This window comes from Colletotrichum graminicola (assembly GCF_000149035.1).
Source record: "Colletotrichum graminicola M1.001 genomic scaffold supercont1.12, whole genome shotgun sequence".
Lineage (NCBI taxonomy): Eukaryota > Fungi > Ascomycota > Sordariomycetes > Glomerellales > Glomerellaceae > Colletotrichum > Colletotrichum graminicola.
In genome coordinates, this window is record NW_007361016.1 from 648812 (window position 1) to 661537 (window position 12726).

Consider the following 12726-nt stretch of genomic DNA (forward strand, 5'->3'; position numbering starts at 1 on the left):
TGAAGTTTGGTAAGTACAGGACAAACGCTATTCAACGGAAGAGGCCGGTTGCGTGGTTAGTAGTCTTGATAATGGGTTTGTTGACTTTGGGTTTGAACACAAGGAGCTCAAGAACGGCAGCTCCTGGAGTGCGGTAGAACAATGAGCAAACAGCAGCAGACTTGAATCGATTCATGGGCAACAGGACGATATGAGAGGGGTGAAATCGGATACCGACGCAGGAGTGATAAGGGTTTGAGAAAGGATGATGGGAATCGAAGCTATCTTATACAATTTGCGTCGCTGTCATCCCACCAGAAAGAGGGACATGGGATGCAGGCAGAATGCGGTCAGGGCCAAAGCACTCCCCCCATGCTTCAACCAAAAGGCACTCCGTCTCCCAAAACCGATGTAGGAACCAGCATGTAGCCAGACCCTGTGCAGGAAGCCATCGCAGCGTGGCGTGTTGTACAGGCAGGAGACGCGCCGAAAACGAGAGTAAAGAAGTTGAGAGACGCGATGCGGGGGCGTGCTGCCTAAAGCGCGGGGAATATTCGACACGAAGTCCAGTGACCCTATGGGTGTCCCCACTGTTTCCTCCCAACGTCGACCGCCATAGCGCGCTGTTGCCTAGGCAAGCTTGGTGCTATCTCGGAACGGCACCCGAGGCCCGCTGGAGCCTGGAGGATGTCCAATTTTTCCACAGAATCTCGCTCTCTGCTCTCTATGAGGGTGCGGGGCTGAATGACATCGTTTTGTGCAATAACCTCCAACCTTGTACATGATGCGGCCGACCTTTGCCACTGCTTCACCAGGCAGAAGTGCCTTCCAAACCTGTTTCCATCTTGAGTTTGAGAGCAGAGTTCATGTAGAGCTTTCACTGTATACTACAAGAGAGGGTAAAATAATACAATACTGATAGATAATGTTATGTACATCTAAAATCGGTTATTCATATAGCAGTATTTGTAGTTTTAGAATCCTTTTATAGGCGTTGAGAATGGGAGTATTTAGTGTGTGTGTGTTCAAGTGTGCACTTTTTTCTGTCCACTGGGTGATGGTTTACAATATTAGGGGTGTAACCTTCCACAACTCAACTAGTAGCTTCTTTCCTGCTTGTGCTAATCCTCCTCATCTGGCTTGATGAGAACGAAGAGGCGGTAAACATAACATCGGACCTTTGTCAAATACGGACGAAGTGGAACAGTGGTTCTTGGCGCCCAAATCCGTGATGCACAAACCTCGGCTTCCTTCTTGGGCTGTCTCAGACACAACAAATTGGTGGTGTTGTCCGTTCAGTTTCGACTAACCAGCAGTGCACCAAATTTTCAACAAGGTGGTATTTCTTGCTCTAATTTATAGTCGTATCAATTAATAGTCATAGCAATGCTCAACAGACAGCAAGCCTATATCTTGTTCCCGTCTCCCATCAGCTCATCATCATTGCTCAGGTTGCACAATCTACAACCAGGCGCCACTCATCGCCTGACTAAAAAGTCCTTCTCATCCTCAATGAGACTTCTCTCCTCCTGGTCAAGTTTGACGACTTTGGCCGACCTCGGACCCTCGTCTATGTCCTTGAGTAACTTCTTCAGCGCGTCCTCATCACCCTGCGCCTCGCCCTCTACCTGTGTGTCACGGATATATAGTCAGCCAGTAGATCCGCCCGGGATCGTAGAAGCACGTCACACAAATTCTGGAACTTGCATCTTGGTGATGGTACCTCAGTGCATGCAAACTCACCTTATTGTTATCTGTATTGCGACACCATCCTGTGAGTCCATATTCGGTCGCTTTCTTCCGTGTGAAGTAGCTATCCCAGGCAAAGCCATCAGTGTTTACTCAATTTCAAATTGTACCCAGCTGTTACCAACTTGCCCAGAGATCAAACAATGGGAATGCAGGGCAATGGTATCACGAACCGGAATCCAACGCCTGATGTGTGACGTCAGCGTGCTGAAGAACACCACCAACCTCAGCCTTATCCAGACCAAGATAAAAGCTTGGAGCTCGTGTGGAGGGAAACCACGAGGGGTTCACGCACCTTGCACTTGGCCGCCGTGTGCCAAAAAGTATACCTTGGGATCGTCAGAAACGACCAAATTTTGACTTGCAGAGGAAAGCAACATACTCTCTTCGCCATGATGTTTCTGACTCTCGTTTTATGGAATGGATGTTGGGTTGCAATGTTGGAAATTAGGATGCAGGAAGTCAAAAGTAGCTCGGAGCTCCCCCCAAGCTTGCGACGGCAAAAAAAAAACCACCCCTAATGGTGGTGGGGTGCCAATCATCACGATGACATACCAGGCAAGGCCCCTGTCGAACTTTCTCGCATGCGCCCGCCATCGATAGGCTAAACCTCGGGTACTTGTTTTGTGTTCAAATCCTCGGGCGGGCTTACGGTCTATGCTGTTCCTCGCATCATTTTGCATGTTCAACTATCCATCCATCTGTCCTTACGCGCAGCAAAATCTAATGCCTGAAATCAACAACAACATCAAAATCACCAAGCACAAATACAATTATACCAGGGTCGCGCGCCTTTGCGCATCAACCCGGAGATGACGTCCCCAAGCGACTCAACACCAACCGTCGACCCGGTCTCCGCCCCGATCCTCTTTCGCACAAAGAAGAAGCGCAAAGCAGGCCTCCGTCAACGCGCCGCATCACCCGCCGAAGACACCCCGATCGCCTCCGCTTCCCCAGTAGCTCGGAACGCTACACCCCTGGACCAAATTAACGCATCTGTACCGACGAAACCTGCCCCTGACGCAGTGGCCATCGCCGATGAAGATAACGAATCCCACATCCCCTCCGCTCTCCGACATCGCTCCCGCAAGCGCCTCAATGGCGTGGGCTTCTCCGCGCGCGGAAGCACAGTCGCTGCAGCGGTTTCAACAGACGACGCGGATCCCCTTTCCTTAATTTCATCGTCGCGCGCTGTGGTGCCCGCCGCAGCATCCCCTCCGGACGACGAACCCGTCATCGCGAAGCGCTTCGCGCCGCAGACGGGCACCGCGGCCGCTACCATCGTCAACAAACACATGTATGTACCATCATTTTCCGTCTCATGGGTGAGACGAGGATCGCAAGATCGTCCTCACCCCACCACTGTTGGCCAGAGGCTGATCAAGCAAGGATGGAATACATAGAATCCCACCTCTCTAACCGCAAATCCCCCGTCACGCAATCTACGACAAACCCACCGTCATCCGCGCTGACGACTTCACAATCATCCGCATCCGCGTCCTCCATTGCACCACCGCCGCCGCCGCCGCCGCCGCCGCCATTACCCACCACCGACCCTGGTCCGAAGAATCACCCCATCATGCAGGGCAAACTTATAGAGGTTGATCTCGGCGACGAGGCTCGCGCCCGCAACAAGGCCATGACCGAAAAGGCCGCCCGCCGTCTTCTCGGCGAAGTTGACGGTGCGGACACCGACACCCCAGACGGCCGGAGAGCGAAGAAGCCCCGCCTCGGGAGAGACGGCAAACCCTGGCGCCCCCGGAACCGCCGCAATAGCGACGACATCAAGCGGGACCAGCTCGTCGAGGAGATTCTGCGCGAGAACAGGCGTGAGTTACCCCCCCCCCCCCCCCCACATCCCATATTCTCTGCCACTACAACCCTCTTTTCCTCGCGTCTTCGTCCGAGTTTGCTGCAAACACATACTAACAAAAATACCCCAAGTCGACGTCTACGATGTGCCCAAACCTCTACAGCCCCAGTATGACGGCGACGGCGACGCGGACGACCGCATCGCCGAAGAGTTCCGGCGCGAGTTCATGGATGCCATGGTCCAGCGGCATCAGAAGAAGAAAACGACCGCGGCGGCGGCCCGCGCGGGGGCTCGCAAGGCGGACGATGAGGTGCTCAAGGGTCCCAAACTGGGTGGCAGTCGCAACTCCAGAGCTGCCATGCGCGACTTGCTCCTGAAGAAGGAAAAAGAGAAGGAGTCAAGAAGATGATGGAACTGTGTCCGTCTTATAATCGAAAGGGATTTTCGACACACTCCAATGATACCCATTCACTAGAGGGAAAACGACTGCTAAAAATGATTGAATTTCATGATTGGCATCTATAAACCAATTAAGTACTCCTAAAAATCAGATAGACAGTTTGCCCATACCCGTCCAAAATACTAAAGGAACAAAGGTCATGACGACGTGCAAGCCAACCATTCATCCTGTGCCCGTTTTGATATCCCGTAATAAAGCCTATAAGTAATGAAAAAGGGGGAGGGGGAAAAAAAGCAAGAGCTATCCCACAATACTGTCATAGTTTCACTCATCCCTAGAATAGTAAAGATTGTGTAGAAAACCGGCTCGTGAAAAGCTCTGTCTAAGCTCTCGCCAAGTTGCAACGCCAGGGTATTGAACGATGCAGCGAATCCTCACGTCAAGTTTGATGCTCTGTTGGTTCCCAAGACGCCGAGTGTGTATTGGTGCGTGATGTTAAATGCAGTATGCAGCCCCAGGTTCGAATGTTGTGCGTAACGTATTCATGAAGGTCGATAAGAAGGACAAAGTCACCGGATGTCAAGCTGGAATGGCTTGAACCGGCCGCCAATTGTTGCGCAACGGGGGCACTTGCGACGGGCCCCCTGCTCTGCCATGAGAACATCAACGCACGCCTGGCACAGGCCGCAGATGCATTCTGTGCAGGCATACGAGTCCTTGAGCAGTGAGACGCTCTGACAGGCTGCGCAATAAATTTGAGTATTCTGAGATGAATAACTCGGCGATGAATCCGATAGGCCTCGAGACTCGATATGGAAGTTCTCTCCACTCTCACCGCTTTCAACCGAGGGGAATGGGTCAATTGTGTCCTGGTTGTAAGATGGTGGGGTCAAGGCTTGCTGAAGAGGTGAAGCTTGGTAACTTCCTCCAGTCGCTGCTTGGAATCCATGATGTTGTTGGAATGGAGGCAACGAAGCCCTGTGGATAGAAACTGGTGACTGAGGCATCTGGATGCGGATTAGCACGTATAAGCATGAGTAGCATGTCAAGGGTTCTTACGGGAGTTCTATCCTCATCGATATCGCCGGCGGCAGATGCAGCCTGGTCGGCGGCGTCGATGAGATCTTCCCATCTCTTCCCATAGTCTGCAGAAGGTTCAGCCGATAACGCCTTACGGTCATTGTTACCTGGTCTTAGCCGTTCGTCGTTCTGTATGCGTCGAAGCCAGTCTGCTGCCGATCCGCGAGACTTTTGTTTCTTGTGGTGTGCCTCTCGGCCTCTCTTGGTAACAGATTGCTTCCTTGGTCGCGCGGGCCCTACTGGTCGCTGGATTGGCGGAAGTGTCGAGGAACGCCCAGGAGGGGAATTTGCTATAATTGAGGGGAGGATATCACGCGGCCTGCTCGAGTTCATGGCTGGAAATGGCTCGCTGGTAATGTCGTTATTTGACAAGTGCAATGGCGGCAACTCAATTGATGTCCTGGGAATCCGACGCCCTTCGCTGTCAGAATGCCATCCCTGGTTGGAGAGTGATTGTTTAGCCGCCTTTCTACACTGGTAAAATAACTAAAATGGACGAATTTGAGCTCACCATCTCGGACTCCCATTCAGGTTCGACCTTGTGACCATGCAACTGAGCCAATGCAGCAGCGGCGCTGGCGGCAGGAAGCATGGAGCCGACAGCTTGGTCCTCCATGATCCGGGGCGTCCCCGGATTGCTGTTGTCATACATGTGGCGGTCATGATTGAAGCCTTGAAGATAGTCAATCTTTGAGGGGAAGCCCTGGATTGAGAGGGACGAACTCTGTGGAATAGAGGTCGCGGTTGGCATCGGCGGGCGTTCAGAAGGAGGAGTATTGATCATGAGCAAGAAGCTTTCTTCGGTCGCTGGAAGCTTAGAAATATAGTGCTCTGGGTGTGCTCGTCGGATGTGCTCTTGCATGGAACGATATCGTTTTTCCTAAGGTTTAACCAAGGGAGTTAGAGGAGCTCTGCTTTTCCTTTTTCTTGACCGGGTGGATCTGGCTGTCGCGATCGAAGCTCTGCGCTCGAGTCACAGAATGTGCAGAGGCCCAGTGCTTGTGGCGGAGGAGACGTCGTGAAGAAACCACGACCAATGCAGCAATACTGGGCAGCACTTACACCGATGCACCTTTTCCTACAGCTAGATCCATCTTGATTTCGCAGAGGACACACGACTTCATTGTTGGAGTCGGTGATTGAAAAGGAAGACGTCAGAGAAGATCTGGGCGGCATCTTGACCCCACCATGCGCTTGAGGGCTGGTATCGATACTGAGCGGGGTGAGGTGCGATAAGTGCGGCAGCAGTGGTGTATCGCGAGGTGGAAGCGAGGTTAATTGAATGCGACTCGATGCAATGAAGCTTGACCATTTGACGGTTCGACGAAAGGCTGCGATACGTGGTGAGCAATTATTTAGAGCTTTTGGAAGCTCTCGTCTCTTTTTCTCTCTCAGGCGTGTTACAAAGAGTGTTTCGAAGAACAAGGTGCAGTGGAGGGGAGGAAAGGACGGGGAGGAAGAGAAGGAACCTGATTTTGGGGGGGAAGGGAAGTTGACCGAAAGCAGTAAGTAGCGGCAATGTGGGAGTGAGGTACACTCGACAGGCTAGGTAGGGGTGTGGCTCGGTCTGGTGGGTAATGAATTACGATGTAGGTACCCAGCCAGGACAGGTCCAGGTCAAGTCAGGGAAGGACAGGACAGGGCCAGCTACCTTGCGCAGCACGCGCAGCCCAGTGAGGAGGATCATACTCGGTAGGCCTGCCCAGTCACGTATACTACTCAGGGAAAGCAGGGGATGGGATGGGGATGAGGCACGGATACTGGCAAGGTGGGCGAGCAAGGAGGGAGCTTGGATCTGGCAAGGCGCCCTTGTCTATCCGACCTTGGGCTTTGGTGTAGCGAATCGATCGAGAGGGTGGGAACAAGAGCTGCTGGCGAACATCTAGACAGTTTACATTGTGCCCAGCTCTGAGAGCTAGCTGCCTAGGACCAAGAGTGCTACAGAAATAATTGAGTTGCGCGCGCGCTCGTACCTGTCTGTTCTGTGTCCGTCCTGTACCCGAACCTACGCCGACCCTGAGCTTACTTTGCTTGCACTATAGATGGGGTGAAAGATGCAGATACCTATAGAGTGACCAAAGCGGTCGTCGCGAATAAGGAGGCGACGACGAGGCGAGCGAGGGATGAGTGGAACGACGAGGGGCAAGGAAGTGAGTGGTAGGTAGATACCTAGGTATGTAGCGACTGAGGTGAGCAGGTGGTGAACAGGTGACAAGCTGTGAGCTGAGACGGTGCTCGTCGAAAGGTTGGGTGAACCTAGGCAAGAAGCCCAGCTCCAGAATGGTGTGGCAAGGCGGTATCAAAGTCACTGATCAGGTGCAAGGTGCGGCTAAAAATGGTCAACATGGACGGCCGGTTGTTGCTGAATGACAAGACGGCTGCGCCGGCGGTTCGGACAGTGCAGTGATGCGGTCGGGTAGTGTAAGTGGCTGGTCAAGCAGAAACGAGGGGATGGATGCTACGAAGCTCCCTCACTACCAGCTTCGATGTTGGTCGGCCAGCTTTGTCACGTATCATAACAGCGCTGGCTGGTCGCCGAGACGGGGCTGTTCATGAATCCTGCCTCAAACCTTGAAAGAAGTCGGGTGGGCTAAGCACATTGCCCGAGGGACGAGTAGCAACATGTTTCCTCTCGAGTCAGTCGTTCCGCCTCTTCTCTTTGTTCGATGAAAAGGCTGCAGCACACAGAGGTGCCTGACTTGGCCGAGAATGGCGGTAACCATGGGTAGGTACAAGACGGTGGCGGCGTCGTCATCTTCCAATAGCAGCTCAGCAATCTGAGAGCTCGGGGTCAGCAATGGCAAGGTCTGTTCTGTTCCACTTGATGAGCCACCAAGGGGAGGGAGGGGGTGGGAGGAAAACAAAGGACAAAACCAGGCAATTGGATAGCATGAATGACTCGATCTAGGACGGAGTGCATCTGGTGGGTTGGCAGGTCGAGTTGGTTGGTTGATCCTAGGGTTAAAGGGAAGGACGAACGAGGCCTGCCGATAAAGGAGGGGCGTGAATGCTAGCAAGACGAGATACACCATCCGCAAATGCATACCTTAGTACATAGCAGAGGCACTAGAGGCAGAAGGATCGCAAGGCACGACAGAGAAGCAGCGGAAGAGGGGCGTAAGGGGGGGGGGGGGGGGGGGCTCGAGTGATGTCGAGCTCCCCCGCTTATGCCCTTCCGAGGGCTACCCCTGGATACTTGGCTTGGGAACAGTGTGGCATGTCATCACATTGCGGTCATCCTTACGTTTTGCGACCCCGCCCTGACCCGCGTACAGTTCTGAAAAGCCTAGACCGCTAGCCAACCATCTCACCACCGTGGTAGACCGACACGCGTGGTTGATTCACGGAAATATTCACGCGTTTCGCACCGCACGAGATGATCAGCGGGATATGTCCCCGGTAGAGTTTGCTCTAAAGGGGGTCAGGCTTACGAATGTGCCTCGGCGGTCCCTAGTGCCGACTTCTGTGACTTGGGTAAGCCTACCAAGCGTGCGTCAGTATTTCCCACGGTTCTCTTCCATAGAGCCGACGTAGCCTCGCACCCCGAATGCGGTGCCATCCGACACGTTACTGGATACTTTACCATGCTGGAAGCAATTTAAGGGGCGTACGCGACGGGCAAGAGTAGTACTATCTGGCCGTATCAATGGCTTGGTGGGGACCTGGGAGGGGTGATCAGAACAATGGAAGGCAGACTGTCTACACTAGTGGGGCGCGCCTGCTTGGCTCTTTCTCTTCGGAGCTTGCGAGTGGTCGGAAGAGAAAATAGGCCCTTGTCGCAGTGCAGGGGAGCTCTTGATTCTGCCTTTTTTACCATCGACTGTCCCCCGCCTTCCCTTTCTGACCGCCTGCCCCGGCCTGGTCTGTCCGAGGTTGATGGCCTTTTCGGAGCCATCTCTGTTCGACTTTGATGCTGCTGCTGCTGCAAGCCTCTCTCATCTCCTGCCATCTGGTTTGTTTTGCTATGCTGTGCTGCCCTGCCGTTCCTCGTGTCTGCTGCGGCTCCTGTTGCTTGCATACACGTACGGCCATCTCTCCTCCCTCCGTCCTCACCTGCATCTGCGTTCCGCTAGCGACAGAATAGCGGAGCTGGACCCCTGGCTTGGCTGTCACCTCCACTGATTGAAGGTACGTATTCGTACGAACAGTACGGATAGTCCTGACCTCGGTCAATATCTGCCTGTCTGATCACTCCCTCTGGATCCCCGCTGCCCGACCGTCACGTTGAACATCCCAGCAGACGGGTAGGGGGGAGAGGCTAGGTCACTGCAGCAAGTATGTAAGGTAGCTTACACCATAGTAGTTAGTACTCCGTAAAAGCGGATAGCTTTGTGCGCAGGGCAAGACAAGGTACCTTAAGCGAGGCGAAGCCTCACGTCTTTCTTTTCACTGCTTGATTAGGTACGCTGCGGTGGCTAGGATGCGCACGACTGATATCGAGTAAGGTAGTTGCTTGCTTGCTTGGGTAACCCGATCAGTGCTGCCAAGCCAGATCAAGTGCTTCGTGGCATTGCCACAGCAAAATGAGCACCTCCAGACCAAATCTCCGGCATAAAAGCGATGAACGGTCCTCGGCAAGGAAAGGCATGATCGGGGCGGCCGTTGGGCATTGAGAACCGGAACACAGACCAGCAGCACGAGGTTGCTTTCCTTGTGTGTTGCTTGTAGCCTGCAGCTGTTGTCGGGTCGGCAACAGGCAGCCCGAAGCACCAAGGCCGGCGCACCCACTGCATGCAGGGCCCTTGCTTTGCCTTGACGAGTTCAGGGCATTTTTGCAAAGGTGAACCTTGGAGCTGCAGCGCCTCCAAAGCGCGCACCAGTGGAGAATTTACCCCCGACCCGAAGCTTTTGCCGCCGAATCGTCTGTTCCACAAGCGGAGAGGAAGGGCGGTGGTGGAGAGCCAGAGGCAGGGGTCGACCGACACTGGCGGATGAGACTGTGATGCGTGCGTGGATGTGGATCATGATGCGGATGTAAGTGGATTACTCTGTGGTATCGTATCGACAGAGTGACGGGGTGGCTGTCTGTCAGACGTAGAACAGCTTCTTCAAAGGGGGTTCTCGATTTTTTCTATTGCTGTTTTTTTCTCTCTTCTCTTTCCCTTGCCATGTTCCTGCCATGTTGAAATGCTAGGATGCCGCAGGGCTCTTCAGCACGTCAACCTGCCTTTTCCATCCAAGTCACCCTGCTTGTCAAGACGTTGCCATTCCCGCCCGCCTGGGTTAGGTAGGTACCTACTCTACCTAACTTGAAGTGCAGTGTACCTTGTCTACCTTGCCTTCCTTCTCTCCGGGCTTTTGCTCTTCTCGCTTCTTCATCTTCCGCTCCTCGGATTGGGTGGCGAGCAAAGCTAAGGCAAGGCAGGTACGTACCGGGTATGACCGGGGAGGTCCCCACTTTCGGCACGAGGGGGGACCCTCCAGTCCCCTCGCGTTCAACCTTCCTCTCGACCTATCACCACTCAGCAGATTCGACTGTACGGCAGCAGAAAGAGAGCGAAACCCCCGACCGGAGAGACTGATAAAGTACGGATACATGTTACTCCAAACCTGCGCCTCTCCAAAATCATATGCCGAAGGTCTGCACCAGAAAAGGAAGGGGGAACGGGAAAGGGGGGGAAACAGCTGGGGTCGCTCCACTTTGTTCCTTGCTCTCCAACCAACCTCTTTGGAAATAGGCCAAAGCTGACATTGACAACCCGAAACCACGGCTTTTCACCGAGGCGGTATCTGCTCAAAGAACGTGGCTCAAGTCCAAACCCTAGCCTTGTTCAGATAAGTGCCTCCCTTGCGCCCCTATCTCTTCGGCTTCTGTTTTCGAGGTTTGTCGAGTCCTTTTCTCATTGGGTTGGCAATGTCAAACCATGTCTCACCTCACTTATAGAGGTAGGCGTCTGGTGATAGATACGGCATTGCGGATGACTACGTAGGAACCATCGCTAAGTTCAAATCGGTGAACCAATGAGCGGGCCAATTACACTCTGTCTTTACCTTGCAAAATGGCTTTTTCTCTCTTTCCCCCTTGCCACATCCCACTCCGTGGACCCTGGTTCACGGGTGAGACTGCAAATTATAATTTGGAAGACAGGGAAAAAAAAAAAAAAAAAAGGGCAGACAGCACTTGCAGAAAAAGCGGAGATCTCTCATTACATCCTCCCTTGGACCACCGAAGTGACATCACGCTGCTTCCGCCGGACTGTGCGTCCTTCTGTCCTCCGTTTTCGTTGGTTTCTTCAAGAAAGAAGCAATGATTGGTCACAGGGTTCGCGGTGGTATCAACCTCAACCCGTCTCTGGGTACGGGCACAGAGTCATTCGGTCTTTTGATGCAACAGACAAGCATCTCGAATCGTGGAGTACCTAGCGTACGAACAAGTCGAGACCCTCAAACCAGACCAAATTGGGGGCCCATCTCGCGTCGGCCCACGGAACGTTGCAACGCTTCCCTAGACCGCCAGCGGCTACGCTCTTGGTGGGTTGGGACTTTGGCTACGTTGGCCCAAGGTAGGTTATCTAGGTACCTTGCCGCAGCAGTCCGACTGGTTTCGTGGATGCCGAGATGGGTTCAGACCGAGACCAACCTGCCTGAGAGCAATGAGCTTGATCTTGGGTGGTCAAGGAAGTGAAGAAAGCGGTGAATCAACCCCGCCTTTCTGCCACCCTTTGCCTGCAAGGCGTCTCCGCTACTGATAAGAAACCACCAACCACATGCCAGGGACAGCTTCGACGATAAAGCTCCTCCAAGAATTCCATAGCAGCAAGGTTACCTTTCAACCGAGCCTCCAGAAGCTTCATTCTCGAGCCATGTTAGGCAGCTAGCAGCTAGCAATTCTCGGTCTTCCAGCTTTCCTTTTCCCCATCCTTCGACTTTGTTTCCAGAGGGTATTGCCCCGAACTAAAATGCAACACGGACCTGGAAAAGCAGACTTGCTTGCGAATGACCCTCTCTAGGCACTCCCCCTACAAAGGCTTGCTCCACCAATTTTATTAGCAGGCTTCGGTTCAGTGGCTCTCATTGGTCTTCGACACCACGAGAACTGGTCTGATATGGTTGGCGTCGGCGAATCAGCCCACAGAGCGGTAGCATTGGGAGCGCTCTCTGGGTTCTCTGGCTGCAACAGCTACTACCTAGTGAGTTCGAGGACGCGAGTTGGCCAATGTAGTGTAGGATGGATCGGAAGGGTCTACCGTCTCTGGTGTCCGTCACATGCTGGCTTCATTTCTTCTCCACGCCATTAGCTTCTTGCCTACTAGACAAGCCGACTTCTAGGCTCTGGTTCTTATTTGCTCCCTGGCTTCCGAGACATGGCGGCCAATCGAGAGACTGTCTTGTCGGAAACGCCGACTCCGTCTGCGACGGTTGTAGTAGCCTCTCAACCTCGTCATTGTCGCCGTATCTATTCCGTAAGAGCTTGGCCAAGCCTCAGGGGTGATGGCAAGTAAGAGGAACCGGACCAACTCTCTATGTCAGCACTGTGTTGTGTCAGTCTCTGAAACACAGTACAGGAGGGGCAACACTTCAAACATCCTCCCACACCTCCAGGCACAGGCTCAACTCATTCGTCTCGACCACAGAGACACAGGATAACCCTGACTGCATTCATTTCGCAATCAGAGGCCAGCCCAAAAGGAGTTGGAGAACAGACCGTGACGCCATTCAGCAACGCAGAAACCCTTCATGCGAGCAGACACCCACATGTACTTCC

At 53.4% G+C, this 12726-nt stretch overlaps 3 protein-coding genes across 3 annotated transcripts; 1 reads left to right on the forward strand and 2 right to left on the reverse strand.

Moving 5' to 3' along the window:
- Nucleotides 1-1457: 1457 nt before the first annotated feature.
- GLRG_03985 (acylphosphatase) lies at nucleotides 1458-2122 on the reverse strand (the record flags this gene model as incomplete). The annotated part of the gene is made up of 5 exons (XM_008094670.1): nucleotides 1458-1607; nucleotides 1723-1792; nucleotides 1902-1914; nucleotides 2024-2057; nucleotides 2111-2122. The coding sequence occupies 5 exons, from the start codon at nucleotides 2120-2122 to the stop codon at nucleotides 1458-1460; spliced, it is 279 nt and encodes a 92-aa protein (XP_008092861.1).
- A 418-nt stretch (nucleotides 2123-2540) lies between these two features.
- GLRG_03986 (uncharacterized protein) lies at nucleotides 2541-3950 on the forward strand (the record flags this gene model as incomplete). The annotated part of the gene is made up of 3 exons (XM_008094671.1): nucleotides 2541-3025; nucleotides 3118-3557; nucleotides 3673-3950. 3 exons carry the CDS (start codon nucleotides 2541-2543, stop codon nucleotides 3948-3950), a joined length of 1203 nt encoding a protein of 400 aa, XP_008092862.1.
- A 560-nt stretch (nucleotides 3951-4510) lies between these two features.
- On the reverse strand, nucleotides 4511-6197 carry GLRG_03987 (uncharacterized protein; the record flags this gene model as incomplete). The annotated part of the gene is made up of 4 exons (XM_008094672.1): nucleotides 4511-4948; nucleotides 5001-5459; nucleotides 5533-5901; nucleotides 6084-6197. The coding sequence occupies 4 exons, from the start codon at nucleotides 6195-6197 to the stop codon at nucleotides 4511-4513; spliced, it is 1380 nt and encodes a 459-aa protein (XP_008092863.1).
- Between the last annotated feature and the right edge of the window lie 6529 nt (nucleotides 6198-12726).